At 29.5% G+C, this 24,939-nt stretch overlaps 1 protein-coding gene across 8 annotated transcripts in view; it reads left to right on the top strand.

The window, feature by feature from the left end:
* The window catches only part of Rep (Rab escort protein), a 101,022-nt gene that overhangs the window by 29,723 nt on the left and 46,360 nt on the right, over positions 1-24,939 (top strand). For all 8 annotated transcript variants that reach the window (XM_035366333.2, XM_035366342.2, XM_035366336.2 and 5 more), the window contains 5 exons: positions 2,550-2,622; positions 4,571-4,707; positions 12,583-12,704; positions 15,213-15,394; positions 20,575-20,691. In XM_035366333.2, coding sequence (XP_035222224.1) covers positions 2,550-2,622; positions 4,571-4,707; positions 12,583-12,704; positions 15,213-15,394; positions 20,575-20,691 — 631 coding nt within the window. The remainder of the gene's footprint in view (positions 1-2,549; positions 2,623-4,570; positions 4,708-12,582; positions 12,705-15,212; positions 15,395-20,574; positions 20,692-24,939) is intronic.

Genomic DNA, 24,939 nt, shown 5'->3' on the forward strand with positions numbered 1-24,939 from the left:
ATAAAAAACATCCTCTGTTGTGCCGGTATCCTCCGACATTTGACTATACAAATTTCCTTTGTACAAACAAGACACTTTTAATAGCTACTAAGCAAACCTTCATTTACCCACCAATCAGTTAATGCTTTTTTTCTGTTTTGTTCCAAATCATACTGAAACTTTGAGTTAATCTCACCACATGCAGCCATTTTACCATGTAAACCACAAAATAAACTTACTTCCTAACCAACATCCAACACACAAACAACCTAATCTTAATTACACAAACAACCCTTTACAAATTTTTTTGGATCATTCAAATTCACTGCAATCACATAATCAATTATGTCATAATAGGGTTTCCATAACATTCAGCTACTCAGGTTATCATAAATGAAGCAATAACTTGCCGATAAAGGAAGCAACAACTTAGCATTAATTCAAGGAGCACCCTTAAATATACTCTAACCATTTTTTTTTTAATCTTTCACTTTCTTTTTATAGTACTATTTTTCATTACTTTGCAATAATAATGTTTGGTTTTATTCATTAAACTCTGCCTTATATGACTGATTCTATTCCTTCTCAATAAGCATATGACTGATGGTTCTCAATAAACATATGCTATTTAAACCTCTCAATCAAACAATTTAATGTTGTTATCCCACTTCAGACAGTTTTATTCTAGTTATGTTTGTGATATCATCACCAATCTTTCATGTTTGTAAAAATCTGATTTAAATGAAAATGTGGATATGATTTATTGAACTTTATCCTTGAAATTGAAATTTTCAAATTTTTAAAATCAAAGTTGAAAGATGTAACTTAGTTAAAAAAAAAAAAAAAAAAAAAAAAAAAGGAACTACTCTTATATGCGCCCTCTTTCCCACCGAGACAGCGGGCAACAGGCCTGGGAACTACTCTGATATGTGCTTTTGGCGAGAAACTACACGCTGCCATATTACTATCTAAATTTTTTGTCTACATTTCAAACTTTAAGCCTAAAATGTCTCCAAAAACATGGTTTTTGCACATGCAAAAACCACATTTTGAACATACAATTTAAGTTAAAAATCCGAAACAAAAACAAAAAATTTAGATAGCAAAAACGTAAAGTTTCTAATAAAAAATATTTGACAAGAATCCATGTACACGGCGATATGTTTTAACTTTAAAAAAATCTACAAATTGCACACTCTAGGGAGCGAAAGAATCTACGAACTACGCACACCTGGCTTTAATAAATTAACGTAACAATAAATTTCAAAGAATACCATTCTGTTTAAACTTAAAAAAATATCTACGAATTGCACTATCTAGGCATAGCACACAAATCAACAAAATAAACTAAAATAACTAAAATAAATTACAAATAATTCAAATAACAACAGAAATTCATAGTAAAAAAAAAAAAAAAATGAACATAACAGTCTACAAAATAAAAACAATAAAATAAAATGCACTTACCATAATACATACATGAATAAAATTTCGCCAGTCACACAATGTCTGTCAACAAAAGAACTAAAATAACTAAAATAAATTACAAATAATTCAAATAACAACAGAAATTCATAGTAAAAAAAAAACAATGAACATAACAGTCTACAAAATAAAAACAATAAAATAAAATGCACTTACCATAATACATACATGAATAAAATTTCGCCAGTCACACAATGTCTGTCAACAAAAGTGCCACGATTTTGCAATATCACATGTCTTTCTGTGATTCAAAATTTCAAAAGTAATGATAAAAACTTCCTCCAAAGTTAACTTACTACACGAAAACCACAATCCGGATCTTAAACTCCGCTGACAGCCACATACTTTAGCAGCAACCATTTGATTGCAAACCCACACAAGTCTATCAAAAACACCATCCTTCATATGACTTCTCGTATCAGCTCCGCATTTCTGACACACCAAACTTCGTTTTAAAAGTAGTGACTCCCACAGAAATTCCAAAAATGCACTTCTATCTGCATAAACACACCCGTGAACAAAAGACTCATTAAGAACTCTCCAACATCGTACCTTTTAATATTAAATTTACTTTCCACACAATCTAAAATACGTGACTGAAATCTTGCTACCATGTCTCTTAAGTTTCAATGCCAAAAGGGTTGCCATTCAAACAGCATCGTCCACCAAACCATCCCACAGCACGGAATCGCGCCAAAAACCAGTGCAGAACATATATCGCAACATCTTAGGGCGCATATAACAGTAGAGCCAAAAAAAAAATTCTGTTGAGCAATCTGTTCAATGATGTTTGAAATTTCAGAATGTTTCTGTTGTTATTTTAAGATCAGTATAGTAACTGACATCATTCATCTTCTCAAATGGATCTTCATACTGGTAATGAAACATAAACTAGTATGTGAAATATTTGAATATATTAATAATCAAACATGTTATAAATATTGGAAACATACTGCTTATCATCTCTTTTAAAACTCAAAACAGTTTATTAGTAGAATATTTCTTTCTGTGAGATGTAAAGAAAGTTTGCCTACTATTTCTTCTATGTATTATATGTATTTATGTTTTGCTTTTTATAATTTTAGTAATGGTTATTATGGTGGAGATTGGGCAAGCTTCAGTTTTGATAAATTTTTGGAGTGGATTGATGAGGCAAAGGTAATTAGAAACAAAGATTAAGTATATGTTCATTTCAGTTTTTATAGAATTTTTTTCCCCTATTGTATTTGTCATGCCTAAATGTTTTTAAAGTTTCTTCTGTGTATAAGAAAGTGCTATCAAATTAAATACTGTGCAACAGTTGATGTTTCTAGTTCTTTATTTAATACATATTTTTTTTATCTCAGCCATACTTTAGACTTATAGCATAAATTATTATATTTAATGATAAGGCATATGATTAAGGAAATAATTATGAGAGGAAGTATTTTTATTATTACTTTAATTAAAATAATGAATGAATAATAATTAGTAGGTTTTAGCAGGAGAATATTGTGAAATTATAAAAATATAATAAGGAAGAAATTGAGTCTTTAAAAAGAAAATGTAGTTACTGAAATTATTTTTGTATATTACATTATATGTTTGTTTTGAATATATTTATTTCATTCTAATTTGTATTTATTAATTGATGCATTTCATTTCAAAGTTATTATTTACCTAGTTTTATCAGATATATTAAAATATATTATTAAAATGTATTTTATGAGCTATTATATTTATTGTTCCAATTATCTTTGGTATACTGGTGCTTTTTTTTATCGAAGGTATAAGTCCGAGTAAGTGAAACCTTTTGTAAGATGTCATGTAATGTTCTAGAAGATGAATGTGACTGTTGTGTCATATTTAGATGACTGAGGTGAAGCTTTAGATTACAGTTTATTAAAAAACTCAAATTTCACTTCGCTAATATTCAGTTGTACACAATGCAGACATTGAACAAGAGTTTTTATGTGGCTACAACAGCTACTTGAAGACTTGAATGCTGCAAATTTTGGGATTCTCATACATTGATAGAATGTCAACATATACAAATATGTATCTCAATGTATATGAGAGTGATGTTTATCTTAATTTATATTTTTAAAAAAGTTTTGTGAAAAATATATTTTGGGGTACCCCTGGCAAAAATTGGCGATTTTTTTTTGGCACCATTCCTGTTTATGTGCAACACCCTTCCAAGTAAAGTAGCATCTGAAACATAATGCAATAAAACATAAAGAAAATTATAATCTCAATAAACTGCATTTTAAATCAAAAAGAAAACAAGGAAATAACATAAAAATGAAAATACATGTTATCTAATCTGCACAGCACAAAAAGGAAACATTGGCTTACCTTATTTAGAAATTGTCTCTTCCCTGTGTAGCACACAGAATTCCTTAACAGCATCCAAAAACTGTTTAAATTTATCTGAACTAGAATCTGTATACTGCCGTCACCACATAAAAATTCAAAAATAAAAAATATCCTCCATCCCACCGGGCTATCGGTGACATTTTTTTTCAAAAATCCCTTTTTATTATACCCCACATACCTTTCATAGTGTTGATATGAGCTCTGTTTTCTGAATCCTTAAATGTCACTGTGTAATTTACTGAGAGGTGAATAAAGCCATTTGAATCTTCATTTACACACCAGTCAATCAATGTTTTCTTTCCGATTCGTTCGGAATCGTCAAAATCTTCAGGTTAATCTTACCACTCGCAGCCATTTTACAGTGTAAAGCACAAAATAAGCAATGTACATCCTAACCAACATCCAACGCAGAAATAACCAAAAATAAAAATTACCAAAATTGCGCATTGTAACCAGTTGCATGGTAATAGGCTTTTCAAAACATCCACCGTAAATACTCATGTTATCACAAATGAAACAACTTGGTGATATTCCTAAGGGTACACTATATAAATATAGACTACCCAAAGTCTGGTTGCTGCTTTAGTATATCATCAAGTTTTATTTCTATGACTATTTGTAAACTGTATATTGACTACTCTAAGTAACATGTACTTTTATTTAAAATTTAAAAAAAATTGGTATATTTTTAAGTATAATGTATATTATAATACGTTTTCATGGCATCTTTATTTTTTATTCTTTTAAGGTTGACAGTGATAATCTTGGAGAACATAGTAATGAATCATCACCAATATCATCATTTGTAAATGAAAATGAAAATTTTGTGTTGTGTTTGCCAAATTCTAAATCTGTAACCAATATTTGCCTTAAATCTTATATAAGGTAAAGTCCATTATATTGAGTATAATTCTCTTACATTTTTTGTTGTTTTTGTATTATGTTTAATGTATACAAAATCAAAACATTTGATACATCAGCATTACAGTGAGTCAGTTTTATTGTAATACAAATAAGATATTGAGCCATTGGTCCCACCAAATGTTAGAGGGCTGGAACTGGAAGCCTACTTCTCTGCTGTGGTGTAGTTTGCAATTTCACCCTATACATACATCCCAAACTCATGACTTAGTTATTTTGTTTAAAAGATTTAACTAGTTTGTTAATTTAATTGTTGTGCTATCCTTGCCCTGCAAGCAGCCAAAGGCAGTTGCTTAAAATAGTTTTTTTGTTGTCTGAAGTAGTTCCAGGGCATGTTCAGGAAATACAAGACGTAAAGTTGGTTAGTTTTTCATAATAACTCATGTGCATTTACGTACTCATCTTTGATCTTACAGATTCGAGCCCTCATCTCATACAGATAAAGGATTTTATTGTGCAGACAATCATTCGATCATGTGATTGAATGGCGAGTATAGTATTTGCCTCAAGAGAAACCTCAGTAAACGTTAGGGAGACATTTATATACTATGTAATGTTGTGCAATTATCAGTAAGAAGAAAGATATTGTTCTTCAACAAGTTATTCCTACAAAATAAATTTATTGAAAACTTTTGATATCATTTAGTCATAGTGTGTCAATGCATAAACTTTAACTATTCAGATGATTAAACTTTATATACATTGCCTTAATTTGAAAGTATTAAAAATGGTTCAATTTGGTACATGATTGATTTAAACCAATCTTCACCTGACTTTTCATTTTGGTTTAGAAAAAATTTCATAGTTCATAATTCATGTCTTTAATATTTGGTTCACTATTTAATATTACATAATTCATTTCTTCAATATTTTGGTCATATTAAAAACTTATTGATTATGATAGCAATGAATTCCTAATTTATGCAAATTCCTCTTCATCTAACCCTTGCTTCATTTAATTTCAATTCACCTTCTAAATAGTAATAATCTGTAGACTTTTATATTTTCAGTCATTTTTTAGCATTTTTGTATATAACATTCATATTTTGTGGAAGTGAATTAAAAAAGGTGCCTTGCAGTTTCTTCTAAATATTCTTTTTGTTGTTTCAAAATATATTTATTCTTCATTATTATTACTTATTATTAAACTTTGTAACTTTCTTTGCATCAATATTTTAGAACCATTTTCCATTATATTAAACAAACTCTGTTCTTTATGCACAGTATTGGTAAAATTTCCTTTCTATGTAATTTTAGGCAAAACAGTATAGTGTTCTCAGAGGATAAATTTTTGATTATTTTCATGTGAAAATAGATACTAGCTTGGGAGTTTAAATGAAGTATGTTTAGCTTTTAGTTGTTGAAGGAAATTGTTGAATTCCGTACTTTCTGAAAAGTTGCAAACTCAGTGGTGACTCATTTTTTGGCTAAGCTAATGCACAAAGGAAGTAGCCATTTTCAAAATACCAGTGCATTAGCAGTTCCATACAAGAGTAATAAACCAATAAAATTCAAAAAGCATGCATCAGTAATAAAACATCTTCCTTTTTTGAAAAATTCTTCTTTTTAGTGCTTTTGTTTTCATGATGTACACAGCAATCTGTTTTCTCTTAAACAATTTAGAGAATTGGATAAACTTGGCATCATACAATACTGGCATTGTGCATTGCACAAAACAGACATATGCTGTGTACATATACAACTTGCCACTTAACTATTTTGATGACAAACTGCTTTGCCTTGTGAATGCTTTTTTTTACAGACTTTTTAGTGGGAGTGTAATTAATCGGAAAATGCCTTGGTTTCTTGTGAAATCTTATTTAGAACAATTTTAAAGGTGATTATTAAGGAAATATGCTAGTTCATTTCAGTACTGGCAAAGGGGAGAAAAAAAAAGAAACTACTGCAAATAATGCCTAGATGTCACCAGTGACCAGCAGTGTCATGTTCCCAACTGAAGATTAACTTGAAGTAGATGTGAATTAACAATCAGCATGTAATGTGCTATAAGATTAAAGTAATCAGTAAAAGAATAAAATTTTATTGTTTCATAAATTGTCTTAATGTTTTATCATGTGATTTAAATTAAATATATTGCCATACATTGCTTGCTTTTGTATAGAATTTAACTAACTTATTGATGGAAATATTCTAGATTATAACTTTCTGATCATTGGAAAAGTAATTGTGCACTACTTTTTAATATTCTCTACTAACTGTTACCCAGCATGCTTTGTAGTGCTACTTAAAGGAAAGAAAGTGTTTGTGTTTTAATTCTGTTTATTGAAATGCTTTTGGATGCACATTATTTTTTTCCCCATCTGGTACAGGCAATTTCACTTCTCTACCTACATGATATTCCTGGTGCTCATTCTTAAATTTGAGGGCTCTGCAATACATTATAATTAAATGAAGGTGATGTAACAGAAGTTTTTCATTGTAAAGACTATGCTCCAATCATCAATCAATTAACGGACGGCAAAATCTGTAGTATGGTTCTAGATCCAGAAAGTACCGCTTCTGATTGACAGAGAGGTTACTGAAAACGAAAGAATTTCGATTGACAAGTTAGTCAGTATTCTCGACACAGCAATTACAGGACACGAAACAATGGAACTTTGTAACTGAACAAGAAATTATGTCTGTTTATAGAATTAAAGAGAAAATATTAGCACAAAAAAACGTAGCAACTTAAACAACTTACATTAAAAGAAATGTTTGATAAAGTAAAAAAATAAAAATTAAGCTTTTTTTTTAAATTTTGATATTCTTTAGATCATAATTGCTCTGTGTTTCATATTTTTAATTATATAATTTCTGTATGCCATCTTACCAGATTTAAACTGATGATCTATAATCCAGAAAAACCCCTAATCCGGAATCGCCGAAGTTCCGATGTGTCCGGATTATGGACTTTGTACTGTATAGTGAATTTTAAAGAATGCATTTATTCTATTGTGGTTTATGCGTTATCGATGAAGTAAATTTAATTCAATCAAATAAGTTTATTGCTTTCAAAAATAACAATAACATGCATACATCAACATTCAATAACATGCATGTTATTGCATGAAAAATTAAACATTTTATGTTTTGCTGAATGATAACATACTTTGAAATATTTTAATTTGGGCAATGCAACACATTTCTCGTAAATAGCTGAGTTTTTTATTAAATTCGAGACAAATTAATATAATTGCGTTTTCCCGAGTGGCAACACAATTTTTTTATATCACCGTGTATTCTGATTAAATTTGAAACATATATATCTAACACTTTTACAGAATGGCAATGCAAAGCTTTCAGTTTTTAATCAGAAGTTTCATTAAACTCATGTAAACATGTAAAATATATGTATATTGGTCCCCCGTCCCAGAAAAAAGTAGATGTTGACCTTTCCCAAGACCCAGAAAAGAATTGTAGAAAGTTTAGTGATGATAGCATTAGTAGTGTCTTAAGTGTATTGTGAACAAATACACAAACAGACATTCTTCTTACTATATAGATTATATACTCTATGTGATTTCAGTATGTTTTGTTCGATTTTTAGCAAATTCTTTTTTGCAGAATATTGGTATGTACAGTAATAATTAAACATGTACAGTAATAATTGTAACTTGTGTGTAAAGTAATAATTTAACATGTAATTAAGCATGTACAGTAATAAATTAAACTTAACATAAATGTTATCAAACATTTTAGGTCAGGTTTTGCATACCAATACCTGCAAAGATTTTAATATTGTTGTATCTGTACTTAAATAATTTTTTATTACGTTATGTTATTTTTTAATTGTGGCCACATATTTTTAATAAGTATTTGTTTCAATTCTTATGTATTAATACAACACCTTGTACAATTGAACAATTTTTGAAGACGGAAAAGAATGGGGACATAAGTCAGCATTCACTTTAATTGTAAAAAAGTACTTACCACATGCATAAATCTAAACTATAAATAACATTATATTTATAGTTTACATTCTGCTTAGGTATTTATGTTAAAAATCAATAAATAAATCTACTTACAAGATGGTTTTCATGCCTTTTGGTCTAATAAAAATTTAATGGCAATTACTTTAGGTACAGTTTTTTCCTTAGCAGTTTTCTGGCAAAATACTGTATTCCTGCAGAAATGTTACTGCAGTTTCTTTCATTGCAATCAAATTCCACAAACACATATTTTTAAACTGAGGGGAGAAATATCATGATTTATTTATAAAAATTGTTGGAACTTGGAATGTGACAAAAAGAACACATATCAAAATGGCAACATTGGGTGATTGAAGGATTGTTATGAGCATGTTTGCTGGTTGCAATAATACATAAGTACCTTTGTTTCGTATATGGAATTGCTGATTTTATTGTTCTGAGTGTGGCAACATTCAGATTATAAAATGTGAAATTTGAGATAACTCTTTACTAGCAACCAATCTTTCTCAAAATTTCTAAAATCTTATGCTACTCGACCCATGCCTGTATTGCGCTATAAATACAACTGTTGTTGTTACTGTTATTTGGATTTGTTGTTGCTGTTTCAGTTGTTATTCATCTGTATTGCAAGTGTATTTTGCAAATGATTTTGACAATAGCTGATATTTCCAATGGACTAAGGAGCAATTGTTTATATACAAATTCAGCCTAAGCTTTTATAAAGTTATTTACTGTGCCAATTGTATAATAAATTACTAATAATACTTTTATACAGTTATTTACTGTGCCAATTGTATAATAAATTACTAATGTCTTCCTGTTATTCAGAGTGATAAGTTATCAAACTGGTAGTGTGTTAGGCTGTGTTCAGACGGCAACATAAAGGGCATAGAAGCATAGTCATAAGGTCATAAAATATGGGAGTTCCGTTCACACCTGCGAGGCAGGGGTCTAAGCTGTGGCCAATGAGAGAAGCTAAATTTGCACATTATGGATGTGTCTACGCCTTTCGCATGCTGTTTTCCCGCTCGAGTGATTTCCCACGTTCGCTCTGCTTGTTTTTGTTATTTTGTGTCATGGCTTTTTCAGCTCACCGCAAAGTTTTACTGACTCAACAGAATGCTCTTTTATCTTCCCTTCTTATTAGCCAAGAGGCAATGGAAGAAGGTAAAAAAAGAAATAGAACAAAATGGTCTAGAGATATTTTTTTGAAAGACCAATACTTGGTTGGCACATATTTCTGTGCAAAGTAGTATGGAATATTTTTGCTGTAGTACTCTATATATAATAAACATGCACATGCATATTTATATGTATAAAACCTTCTTAAATTTTTATATGTAATTTCTCTTAGAAATACGATATTCTAAATATGCCTAATTATAAAAAAAAAAGTCTTGGCGATAAGTGACAGATAGCCCGTATATAATATTTTTCCATTTTGCAGGTGTAAAAGCAGTTAAACGGAAAACAATTCTTACCATACATTATTATTATTATTTTAATTTTCAATCAAAAGGAACATGTTTTTGTGCTTAGCACTCCTTATTCAATGTTACTGCCAATCATTACAGTAGTTGGCTGCACTACCAGTATCAATTATCACTAGTATACCATAACTGGTCACCATGTCCAGCAACCACAACTAGTACAATACTATGAAACGTTCACCCAACAATGTATTTTATGATCAGTCATTAAATACATTTAGCTGTGTTGCCAGCTGTTTGTAATAATTTGCATGTATAAGCCGCACCCCTGAATTTCATATGCTTTTCCTGAAAAACAAAAAGGGGGTTACACTCGAGAGAATGCAGTACAATGTAAACACTAACTTTCAGGAATTTTTGTGTATGTTTATATCACATGAGTAATTCAAATTAAACTCTGCTCTGCTTTGAGATGTCATAGATGCAAGTTTCATCCACATCTCTTGTCAGAAGTAAGTACTTTTAATGATTTTTCGTTTGCTGACAGATTATGACATTTCTTCACTCACTGGCAGACATGCATATTAAAGCACCAAAAAGAGTTTAATTTCAACATATGCTGTCATTTCTGTTTACGACCGATATGTCAAAAGTAATTTCACTTTGACGAATTTTAGGTACCCAAGTCTTCAAATACGACAAAATTATAAACATTCATACCTAATCCAGGAATTTCTACCAGAGAAATAGAATGAATTTAATGATCAAAATTCCATTCAAATGATATTAATAAAGAGTGGATAATAATAACAAATACTTTCATTGAATTATAATCCGTGTTATGAATTATGTGTGCTATTCAGTTTCATTAAAAGTAAATTCCTTTCATGGAGAACGTAATTAAGAAACAGAACAGAACGTCATCGGGAGACAAAACTGTCTAGACTGTTGACTGTGGTTTTAATGATATTTCCCTACATTTTTTTCTTCTTGGACTTCATAAGAGCATTTTCTCAAAAGATAATTTTTTTATTTCTTATACAAAGCTTACACCATTGACTATTGTGATTATTCTTAAATAAGTGAAAAAAATTATCTTTTTTTTAAAAGTAATATTTTTACTGTCAAAAAAAACAGATTCTTGATATTGATTTGATGTTTTAGTAAAATTAATTCATGAAGTTTGTTTGGAAAGAAAATCAGCATTTGAAGCAAATAGCAATACAATATTTCCAGCTTTTTCAATAAATTTGTTCTTAAATACAAAAATAATTAAGCAGGAAGAAAATGATAGTAATAATTTATACAAAATAATAAACATAAAGAAAGTAATAATAATAATTTATACAAAATAATAAACATAAAGAAAGTAATAATAATAATTTACACCGAAATAATAAAATTTTTGCAAGCATGCATTTTTTAAAGAATTTTTATAATAAAATGAAAAATAATGGATGGGATCAATCACCTACAGCATCATACACAGCGTGCATGATTGCTTTACGAGTGTCATCCGTATTTTTCAATTTATTGTGAATCATTAAAAATGCATGTCATCATTGTAGATTTCTTACGAGATCAACTCATTATTTTGTTCGGATACAATGTGCTCCATATTAAAAAAAGTCGCCTTCAATGTGACAGTGAAATTATCTGCAGAAAGCCACTTTGTTTTAGCTTCGCTCTGATTGGTCAATGCTTATCCCAAACTCGCGATAAAGTTGAAGACTTGGAACCTTAAGCTACGACCCCTGAACCAGATTTTGTGACGTAGCACAGACTGGTTGCCATGGCAACGGAGCTCGGCTTTAATCACTTATGCCCCCATTTGAATGCAGCTTTATGGTATTAATACTTTTAGACCATTTTACAATGTTACCTTAGACAGCATCTTATCATATTTTAAAGAAGTTCTGAAATTTAGTTTCCATAAGTATTTATAAGGATACAATTTATGTTTTCTGTTGATTGCCTCTTAAATTCTTCTTAGATTCTTCCTATTTCACACAAACATCAAATTTAAAAGTTAACAAGGTATTCTGTGTAAGTATGTTAAAAGTGTTCATAAAATTGCAGTGAATAATTTTTTTAATTAAATTTATTTATTTTAATGTAAAAACTGTAGTCTATTTTACTATTTATGTTCTTTAATGGTACTTTAGATTTTATTCTTTTTAATGTACTTTATTTATTAATCAACACATTAACTGCATTCAATTAGTAAATTTAAATCTGTTCTTTAATGTTACCATGTGAAAATGTTGTCATATTAACATTTCTAAGATACATGTTATTTTTTTTATTGTAAAATATATACTGGCATGTGATTGGGAATTTACAGGATTATATTTCAGTACTTTGATAAATCTAACTATATTTGCTTTTAATATGTTTGTTTCCAGTTCCCGCTTTGTTTGCTTTATTTAAAATGATAGGCTGCAATTAAAAAATAAAGGCTTCCTCCCTTCTTTTAGAGATGAGCCCTGTTCTCCAGTTACTTTAAATGCTGAAATTAATGAACTTTTAAATAACACAGAAAGTGAAGCCAGCCACTCATCTGACGATCAACCCGTTAATGTTGCACCTTCAACTGATAGTATGTAAATTATTTATCTTTCCATATTTATAACAGATATAAATGATATTTTTATAGATTTTTTTTGGGGGGGGGGGCATGTGCTAACAACTGTATGCTAGTGGAAGAAAAGCATTTTTATTTTGCTGTCCTTAAAGCAATGTAATGATAACATGTTATTACAATTTAGCACATTTTGTGCTTCCTGATATTATTCTACCTAAGAAAATTGCTTAAATGCTGATAAAATTATGTTTTAGATAAATTATTATAACTGGAAAAGTATTAAATATTTTGTTGTGAAACTAACATACAGTAGAGGAAGTTATGATTATATGAGATATTAATATTTTTTAATCATTTTAACAGTAACATTTATTGTAATACAAAAAGATATACTTTTACATAACTGGTGATTAAATGATAAAATAGGAATAAAATTAATTGGCAAATAAAAGATAGATTTTATGTAATAACCAAAAATGCATTAATATGACTTTAATATGTAGCTTGAAAGCATAAACTTTTTCTTTAGTAGATTTTCTTTATTCCTTCAAACATCTAGTTAATAATGCGATGAACTTTTTAAAGTAGATTAAGTTCCTTTAACCCAACTACTGACTAGAACAGTAGTTTTGACAGACAGTAGTACTGACAGTTTAACAGAAAAGTAGTACTGACTAGTTTGGCACTTACATGCCAAACTTGACATGTCACAAAATTTTCCTGGTATGCAAAAAAAAAATTTAAATATCAAAAATCAATTGGAGAATATACTTTCTGTATTATAAAATGATGTTATGGCAGTTAAGTAGAATAAAAGCAATCTAGTAGCATATTAGAACTGGATTTAGTAGATCTCGCAACACTGTCTATCACTATCACTATTTCATTAATTACTATAAAATTTTTGTTTGAATTTAAGTGTAAAAATTTTAGCATTACCTCAATTAAAATGATATCAGTAAAAGAGCAGAAACTGTAGGATGTACAACTTTATAAATGCCGCTTGCCAGCCATTATGATTTATGTTTAGTAACATAGAGTTTAAGCCACATGGAATGAAGTACCCATATCTGTCATCCAAGCTCAGTTTGACACAATGCCCAGTTTGAATTACAGCCATAGTTGCTGCCAGAGGTGGTATCTCTGTGCACTGAATTCTGCATGATGTGTATCCCAAACCACTTGCAAAATCAATCATGTCTTTTTCTTATTATACTGTATATGTGCAGTAAATAATATTCTGCCATTTGCTATCTTTCCTGGTGTAGCAATTTTAATGGCCAGCAGTGTATGTTAAATATCAATATATATTATGCACTTTTCATCAAAATATTGCAGTCACAATTTTCATTAAATATTTGTTTACTGTCTGAGCCATAATTACTGACTATGTATATGCTTTCTTTTGGGATTACATTATTGTTTCCACTGGCTATTAACAGTTTTGGCATTAAACACTTTCTTCATACTCTGAGTTTATTATGATAACTGGGTATGTTTTTTAAATATTATAAATTTTGTAACACTTATACCCATGCAGAGCCTTTAAAAGTGTGAAATTCCAAAGATCAAACATCATAAAAATATAGCATTTGAAACAGTTTTTTTAAGTAACAGGAAATAGAAGATAATGATGAGTGTGGCTGAAAATTCATGTTAATAGTTGCAGTTTAAATATCTTTTCAGTATTACCAATATCATTGTTGCTTGCTTCTTTTTCCATTGATTTTTTCTCTGTAATTAGACAGTTTAACTGTTTTCTCACATTTTGAAGGTAAGCTAATCAAATTAGTGAATATTATTAACTGTCAAAGTAGTTTTCTAACTAATAATTGTAATAATTTTTTTAAAAATTAAAAATTGGTCCTGAGTTTATTTATTAAATTAATAGAAGGCACACAAATGCTATCTGTCTGATTCAGTTTTCAACCAAAAGCATCCAGGAGATGGGCATTCTCTTTCTTTTACAACCAAGCTCTCTAGAGGAAATCTAGATCAACATATTTTTAGTGCTTTTATACCATTTAGATTTTATAGTCATGAATATATGTAACTTATCTAGTATTCAGTTTTAATCCAATAGTTTATAGTTAATACATGTAATTAGTTTCCAATGGCTATCATATAATACAAATCAGTATACTAGTATACAAATCAGTAGTGATGGAAATGAAATCAAAGTGGATTCATGATAAATTAATTTTCCATAAATTCATTGATATTCATTCATCCATTAAAAAAGTTTTTAAAATTAATTTATCATAAATTTATTATGATAGTTATCCCACAAATTAAATTTCTGTTTTAAAAAATCTTGTTTTTTGCAAGTATCATGTGAATTCTGATGTCAACAGGATGAGTACTTCTGTGATGTTTAAAAACAACAAGATTCTTTTCAAAGGAAATGTAATCTGTGGAATGAATTTACGATGAATTATTTATAAAAAATTAATTAATTAAAATAAATTATTATGCTTTGGAAAGTGCATCCATCTTTCTGATGATATTCTGTTTATTTTATAGGTGTACAGTCAGAAGCAGACAGTGAAGAAACTCTTAATAGTTCAAGCCAAAATGATACTTCCTCTCCTGATACTAATAATGCTGACAATCAACCTGTTTCCATAGTTGATTTGCAGCAAGAGTGGTCGATACGCAACTTTTTAGAAAATCGAAGAAAATTTAATATTGACTTAGCACCTAAGGTATAGTATTTATATTCAGTTGTTAGGATATTCTATCTTAGTTTTATATTAAACATATGCAGTTTTATTATTTTATTTCATGTTTTCACATAGTGTATGTGTAATTTGTAATTACCTTGATTGTATTTCATGAAATTGATTGCCACTGTTTTTTCTAAAAACCAGTTTTACAGTCAGGTATTTGAAACAAATGCCATTCATGTATTAGGTATGCATATTTTATTCTATTTACATTTTCCTTATGCTATTTTCAGCCTTTTAATAGCATTAAATAAATTGTGATGGATATTCTATATTATGGCAAATCTGTAAATTTCTTTGGTATGAAAATTTTATGTTTCCATTGATTGATTGAGAATTGAAAGCTATTTAATAATAACTCTCCTTTAAAAATGGTCATCATCAGACTCAGTCTGATGATGATGACTGACAGAGAATTACTCCTCTGAATTTCTGCTTCTTGTTACTTGGTTATGTGGAAGATCATAACTGGTCTATATTACCTAGCTGTTGCTTTTTATCTTTGGATCCTTGGATTACTTGTTTCTGGGGTAGTTCTTTACTTCCTCGTGTTTCTTAATGAAATTAATTCAAATTTTTAAATATTAATTTATTGGGAAGGTACTGCATGATTTCACTGATTGGTATTTATTTGGATCTCTGATTGGTGTCAGGGATTTAATATCTCTGATCAAAGATATAAAGTAGGATTCTACATACTGAATAATTTTTTCAAGTTTAATGTTATCCAGCTAATATCTTAAAAATCTGAATTAATTTCGCAGTTGTTAAAAACTAAACTACAATCGCTCGGATTACTATCACTGGAAAGGGAAAGGGGAGTCTTTACATGGAAATTATGGTAACCTGAGGCTCCAAAGTAAAAAGCAACCTTTTACTTTTACTGCACAAGAATGGCAGCTATCCTGCTTTAAACTGTCAGCCGTAAATCTATTATATTGCTTTTATTGAGAGTTAAAGCAATTTACTGAATCACAGTTTTGAATTAGAATGCATAGAAGCATGAATTATAATTTTGAGTTTATAGAGTAGCAATTTACATGGTTGACGGAGTTGCAGTCCAGTTTACAGAGTTGGCAGATTTGCAGTTACAAATTACAGAGTTGTCAGAATTATAATTTTCAGTTACAATTAAAATATGTAGAAATATGAGTCAAATTCAGTTGAATACTGCATCATAATTGAGTAAGAATATTTGCTGCAGAAACATAAAATTCTGTTCAAAAATAAATTTAATGCAAATACAATAAAGTTTAGATTAAGCTTTTCATGTGGGCTGTAGAGACCAGTGTTTTATGTAAAATTCAGTCAGCAAGGAACAGAAAAGCAAATCAACAAGGTCTGCCATTTCCTGCTCTGCAATGTGTAGCAAATCTGCATAGTAAGCTTTTTTAGCCTTATTTAATGCAGTAAAGATGTGTGACATTTATGTCCAACCCCCAGGAAAAAATGGAAAAAATTAATAATGATAGTATAAATACAATAAATTTTAGCCAAATAATGTATTTAGTTTGATAGAACTATCATCCTGTGCTTCTAATAATAATTTCTTTTCAATGAAATCTTTTCAGTGGTTCAATGGAATTTTCAGTGGTTTTTTTTTTTTCAATCGTCCTTTCCAGTTATCAGTTCTTCCTAGCAGTAGATTAATGATAACACAATAAGGTGCCATTATACATGGTTAACAATGAATTTAGCATAATAATAAATTAACATAAAACAATACTCTTTATCATAATATTAAATTTAGTTCAGGGATGCAATAATTCAATATACGTCACGCATATGATAATGCCAGTTAAGTCGAGTAATGCATAAGTTCAACAATGTATAAGTTATAAAATGAAAGAAAAAAGGATAAGTAAAAAATATACAGTCAAAAGTCTTTAATCCGAACTCGTCAGGACTTCGGTGATTCCGAATTATCGGTTTTTCCTGATTATAGATCATCAATTTAAATCTGGTAAGATGGCATGCAAAAATTATAAAATTAAAAATATGAAACCATAATTTATGAAATAAAGAGCAATTATGATCTAAAGGGTATCAAAATTTACCAAAAAAAAAAAAAAAAAAAAAAAAAAAAAGCTTATTATTTATTTGTTTACTTTATTAAATATTTCTTTCCACGCACGCATGCGTAAAGCATACATTACGCATAGTCGAAATTAGAAAATTGCAACCAGAAAACTATTCGATGTGTATTCGTAATATTTATAATGACAAGGAATTTTATTTAAATCATATCAAAGACGGAGTTTATCGAGATGAAATACTACATTGAGTAAGGAATTATAAGCTGAATAAAATAAAAACATCTGCCCTGAAGATGAGGATAGTGCTGACAGATCAACTTCCAGTTCATTGCACGCCGTGACGTTCTCCCCCCCCCAGAGCAGCGTGAAATTGATAAACAGATTTCGGAATGGTTCGAGAAGCAAAGGATATGCCTTTATCCATTTTTTGCAGCAATTCCCCTTTTTGTTTGATGGACATCGAAACATGTTTTCACTTTGTAGATCCTTTGGCAGCTCCAGAATCGGAAATTCTTTTTGACATAATTGAAAGTTCAAGCTTACTTTTATAAAATTGCTCTAACAGTCTGCAAAAAATAATAAGCCGGATCCAATTCGAAGATTAAGGAACGACGCAATCTGCAACATTAATTGAAATAGATAATTAGATAATTTTAGCTTAACTTATATTGTCCATTATACGTTAAAAGCGCATGCGTAAATGTATTATGCGCATACGTAAACATATTGTGTGCATGTGTAAACGTATTATGCGCATGCGTGAATGCACATGCGCAGAAAGTTTGTATCTTTGAGGTCCGGATTATAGATCATTCCGGATTATGAACGTTCGGATTAAAGACTTTTGACTGTATATACAAAAGGCTTTCAGATCATGTATTTTGCCTGCATGTATTTAAGATCACAGATTTTATTATAATATGCATGATATTAGAGCATTTTGGTATACTTTCAATACTTCAATAGTGATGGGAACTTCAAAAATCATAAAATGTGACTGATTGATACATATGTTCTGGTAAGAAATCCACTGGAGTTGAAGATGTCATTCTCAACACTGAAAAAGCAATTGCATGGAAGAAGGTTCTTGTCGTTTGATGAAGAGAAAAATGCCATAGCCATATTACTAAAAGAGATGTAAAAAAAAAAAAAAAAAAAAAAAAAAGAAAGAAAAAAGAAAAAAAAGAAGCTGTTTGATATTTTTGATTCACTCATAAAATATTATAAAAGATGTAATTTACTGTAAAGGACACCACTTTGATAAAGTAAAAAATACAAGATATATGAATTCATATGATTCTGAATAAAAGAATCAGTTTTAAAACATTTCAATCAGCTCATGTACTTTGCTTGAAGTCTGCAACTTAATGAAGAGCATTTGAATTATTTTAAACTGAACTTTATTACATTTTAATTTTTAACCATTTACTTTCAGGCATGAATTATAATGGAATGGATGGGGAAATGTGCAATTTTTCTGTATATGTAAAATTTAAATCTAGTTTTCATACATTTTTATCCACTTTGTATTTTATTTTTTTATTCAGTTGAATGTTTTTGGTCCATTTTCAAATTTTGCTTACATTTACTGTTCCAGAAGAAAAGAAAGAAAATTCAAGATAAATTAATAATTAAAGTTTAATTTGAGCAATGCATTGCATAAAGGTGACATATTTACTGAGGTAGATAAACTAGTCGAGCTAAGCTTGACTACTCTGAATATGTACTGCCCCCTTTAGGCAGATTTACAAACTAATTGTGGGTAAAATAATCTCAAGGTAACAGACTTGACATGAAGTGAAGGACAGATTACTTTTATTGATTTGTTAAATTTATATCTAAACATTTCAATGGTTTTTTTTTTTATATATATATTTTAAATCGTAGAAATATATTTATAGTCATCTTTATGCAATGGATTGCTCAAATAAAATTTTAAATATTAATTTATCTTGAATTTTCTTTCTTTTTTTCTGGGACAGCCATATGCAAGCAAAATTTTAAAATGGGCCTATTAAAAACTAAGAAAAAACTAATAGTTGTAGTATTATGTAGAATGAATCAAAAGTAAGACTTAAATGATTGAAAAGTGTAATGTTTGAAATCAAACATGAAATTAATGTGATTAGCACATTAAGTGTCATTTGTGTCCAATTAGATGCAGCATATACATATTTTGTCCAGTTTGGCCATATGTATCTAAATGAATGCAAACTAATTATGGTCTAAAATATATAATGTCATTTATTATAAATATATTGCAAGACTTTGAGGAATGTTTATATGTTAATCAGAAAAAATATTAGCAGCCAAAAACAACTTCTTTTCAACTTTCTTTCAATTTATGAAAATTTTCGCAAAATTCTGTCATGTAATTAATCAATTTTTAGCATTTACTTAATCAATCTGTTAACTTGCCAACTATAAAAAAAATTATTGTCAGAGTTTTTTTTTTTTTTTCTTTTGAAAATTTAACATCGTATGACTAGTGTACAATATGATTATTATATAAACTATTATTCTAAATCTAACAGTACTATGTTACAATGAATTCCTGAATCAATGCCCTTTATTTTGACTTTGAGTGATTTATCTTTACTTCTGTAAATATGTTTTACACATTTGTCACTAATTTTGAATAAATTTCTTGATTTTAAATCCATAGTATAAATGATACCTCACTAAAAGAAGTGAAATAATAATTATACAAATAGATTAAGAAGAAACAAAGACTTGCTTTATGATCTGTTACATAATATAATAAAAAGCAATATGTTGTATGCGTGGACAATATGATTGCCTTGATTTTGCATCAACAATAGTAAATAATGCAAACAGCAGTATCAAAAATTTAGGAAAATAAGCAAGGAATATGATTGAACTCATTGATCATGAAGTAGTTAAAGGACCTCCAAGTCAAAGACATCTGATCTTTATACTAGTCATACTCATTTTAGTATTTGAAGTTTTTTTTTTTTTTTTTTTTTTTTTACTGAATTAAAATTATAAGAAATTAATGAAACTTTATATCTAAACTCTTCTGAATATCTACTGGATATTATCAGTATATTACGCTTTGTATTTATTTGATTGTGAATGTATAATTGTAGATTTTTATTTCAGATTATGTTCTCTAGAGGTTCACTTGTAGAGCTGCTTATAACATCTAACATTGCACGTTATGCAGAATTTCAATGTGTTAACCGAGTTTTAACTTATATAAATGGCCATTTAGAACAAGTATGTTAGATTTATAATTATCTCTCTCTCTCTCTCTCTCTATATATATATATATATATTACATTAGCTTTTAAAAATTACTGAAAATTTCCATCTTATTTGGGAGGCACATGACAGATATATATATATATGTCAGAGGGGTGTATAAAAATATGTAAATCAAAATTCTAACTTTAATTTGCCCTTTTAGCCCTTTAGCTCTCCATTTTATTTTTTGTCTTAAACATAGTAAATGTTTATAATAAATTACACTTAACTTTATCATTTCAAAATTAATCTAATTTTTTCATAATGTTATTGACAAAGATACTTGCATAATACTTCTTCTAATTTGATTATATCCTCTTTCTATCTTAAAAATAGTTAAGTGCTTCTAATAAATTTCTCTGAACTGTATCATTTCAATATTAATCTGTTCATATGATTCTTGCATAGCACTAATGATACAAATACTTAGGTAATGTTTTGTCTAACAGTGATTTCAAATTTTGTAACTAAAAATTACCAATAAAGCTTAAATAAAAACAAATCATTATGATCTGTTCCAGACTTTCATCTTAGGTATATGATATACCTACTAGCCTGTTGCCACTTACCGCTGTTTCATCAGTTGTATTTTCATAATTATAATCAAAGAATCAATAAGAATAATTTTAAAAATGTGCTTTCAGAGAATTGTTTTTTCCAGAAATGAAATGTGTTCAGTAAGCCATAATTGCTGCTTTATATTTCATGTCACCAACTTAAAACACATGGAGGTAATATAATCTATAAGATCGTGAAGATTGTGCTGTAATGAATTGGACATAATTTATTGCTGGTATTGGAGAAGCTTTATGGCAGAAGGAACGGGACACTGCCTGTCAAGCAAGAAAACTACATGACATAATCCCAAAGATCAACACAAAAGAACTGCATAGCAACAAATTTCTGTACTACTATATGATGGGGCACGGCCCCTGTCCAACATACTTTCTCAAAAGAAACATCACAAGCACAGATACATGCATATGTGGAGAAAGGGGTGATCCCGACTATTATACAAGGTATGACACAAAAAAAAAAAAAAAAAAAAACAAGACTGGTCCAATAAATCATTGTACTTACAGAATCAGATCTCCATGACATTATTGCCTTCAAAGTTAGTTCCCTTCAATATTCACACATTTCTGCATTTGGTGCTGCCATTGCTGGTAACAGTTGTGGAACAGGTTTTTGGAAGCCCCTTCGGGAGATTCTCCATTTTTGCCTGAACCTCTTCAGTTGAGATAAAATGGGTTCTCCTTAAGTAAGTTTTAATTTTAGAAAATAAAAAAAAAAGTCGCATGGTGCCAAGTCAAGTGAATAAGGAGGATGCTCCATCACAGTAATGTTTTTACTGGTCAGAAACTGCTTCACAGACAGGGCAGTGTGAGCAGGTGCATTGTCCTGGTGCAACAGCCATCCATCACTCCACAACTGTGGCCTTTTTTTCCCCTAATTTTTTTCACGAAGTATTTTTAGTACTTCAATGTGGTAGTGTTCATTAACAATCTGACCACTGGGAACCCACTCAACCCCGCTCTTTTGGGTGACCATGCACTTTCATCATCTTCCACACTGTCCCTTCCCCTGAAAACGGCTTATGCCATTATAACACATGTGCATGAGACAAAGTTTCATCTCCATAAGCCTCGATTAACATTTGAAATGTTTCCTCTGTGGCTGGTTCCTTAAGTTTCACAAGAAACTTGATGTTGATTAGCTGTTCAGTTTTTACATTAGACATTTTTCCAGCAGAATGCAGTTGCACGTGTTTACTCAAAGACTCAATATTCCCCACTGGTGTGGTCAGTTAAGTCGAAACTGGTTGCATGGATAGAGGAGGTGTGTGGCAGGACGTCACCAAAACAGTTGTTGACATCTTCACTCTGTTTTCAAGCTACACAACTTAGCCTTTTTGTGTGTGTGCGTGTCACACCTCGTATATTTAATTGCGGCCTTACAGAAGAAAATAACATGAAACGCCCAACCACAAACCTCCTAAAATGACCAAGAGAAAGCATAAACAAGATAATGAAATAACTGCAAAATATTAGTAGAGATCTTTTCCAAATAAAATGACTGTGCTAACAAGAAGATCCCTAATGAAAGAATGCAAGCAAAAGTTTATAATAGAGTGCAATCAGGAACTGATAATAAAATAAGTAATGTGAATAGCATGTTGCAAAGGGAACCGCAAAGATTCTCATGTTGCTTCCCAGCCGGTATAGTGGTTGATGACACTGACTGCCATACGGATAGACCCGGGTTCGAATCCCAGAGAAGGTAGGGATGTTTTTAATTATATAGTGTCCATGGGGTATGGAGGTCTCGAGAGGTTGATGGTAGGAGAAAAAAGATAGGAGAAACTTGAAACCCCCCAAGTTGTTCTACCTCAAAATTGGGGCAAAAGCTTAACGATTAGCTAGGTTCAGCAATACCTCAATTACCTGTGATACTACAGAGGTGCTAACCTAGCTTCTACCTGTACCTGCTGGTATTGGAGAGTTGTATAGGTACAATTTGGCAAATTCTTTTCTCCATAGATACAAAGATGGCATTTAAAGACAGACGTAACTGAAGACAAGACATAATTTTAATTTTTTATTGGCCAACTCATTCTTGATGTACAGATTCTTCTTCACACATCAGAATGCAATATGCACCTTACAGTTTTGTATAGCCTATCACATCTGTAGATAATGGATGATACAGAGAGATTAGCAACACATGCTAACAGAGCAAGGAAAGTTGAAATAGTCCATTCAGAAAAGTGGGAGGTAATCAAAAGGTATCTTGATCTGTGATTGGATAAAAGGTGTCTATTTTGTAAGATTACGTAAGAAGGGATGGAATGAATTAATCTTGAAAAGATTCAGTGTAGAAAAAATAATTATAAACAATTGCTGCTTTTAGAATGGAATTGTTGATACACAAATTAAAATTAAGAATTATGGGGCTATTGCTAGTTTATATTATAATTTTGATTTATAGATTTTTAATCATACATATCCCCCTTCAAAGAGAAAAAGGCTTAGTGATAAAAAAGTCTTTAGAAAAAAGCATTAGAACATTTGCAAGTGCATGTAAATATAATTTTGGAAAAATCATAAAATTTTTATCTAAAACTTTTTTAACTAACAGAATTTTGTATACAATATTTTTGACAATAAATGCAAACTTTAGAACCTTTTTAAAATTTCAGTCTAATTTTAAAAGTTTGTAAGTTAGTTTTCTTTTAAAATATAAGCATTTAAAGTTCTTCAAACTCTCATTCACTTCTTTAAAAAGCTCATAAAGACAGTCCTAAATGTTTCAAGAAATAATTGTAAAAGTTCACAGTTCTTGAGAATATTTGTTTGAATATCATAATGTAATTTTTTAGTCCTTCTTTTAAAGTCTTTGGTAAACCTGTTGTATTCAGTATAAAACCAAAATTTTTCTTTTACATATTCATGAAATTCTATTAAAATAAATATTTATTTTGTGTAAAACAATTTACTTTTCTTATTGTAAAGCAATGTAAAATGGACTATAGAAATTAATAAATGCTAAAGTAACAATATAGTTCAGTAACAAAACAAACCATGTAAAGTAATGGGCAGATCCTCTGTAAGCGAATCAGCATAAGTACTTGTTGATGGTTGTTGGATTATGATTTGTAGTTGTAAATATTCTTCAGTGTTACATAATTAAAATATAAACATTAATATACGAAAATTCAAATGTTGTATAAAATTAAGACTAATAACTTGTATACTCAAGTTATACATTTAGTGAATAAAAATGTTACATTATGTCATGGTAATAATGTAAACATTTAGAATTTTATCAAAGAATCAGCAAATTTCTTATTCATTATGATGACAAAATAATTGAAAAGTATAAAAACATTAAAATTAAATTTAAAAATAACATTAAAATTACTCACAAAATTTATAAATTCAAAATTGTTTTTAAAAACTACTGAATTATAATGCTTTTAAACTGGAAGAGAAATACTTTTCACTTCTCCCCCCCCCCCAATAAAATTTCAGATGCCTATAAAATTAGTCACAACATAATTTTCATTATTGATGCTGAAAACCAGTTTGATTCAATTCACTGAAAGGTATTTCATTGATGAGCATAATGTTTTTAATGGATATTAAAGTGTGTAGAACTTGTGAACTAGTTGCATATACTTTTCCATTGGAGATTTCATGAGGCAGGGAAAAACCTATCATA

Source organism: Stegodyphus dumicola, chromosome 2 (assembly GCF_044657685.1).
Source record: "Stegodyphus dumicola isolate Sdum_Otavi_A_Nest chromosome 2, ASM4465768v1".
Taxonomy (NCBI): Eukaryota; Metazoa; Arthropoda; class Arachnida; order Araneae; family Eresidae; genus Stegodyphus; species Stegodyphus dumicola.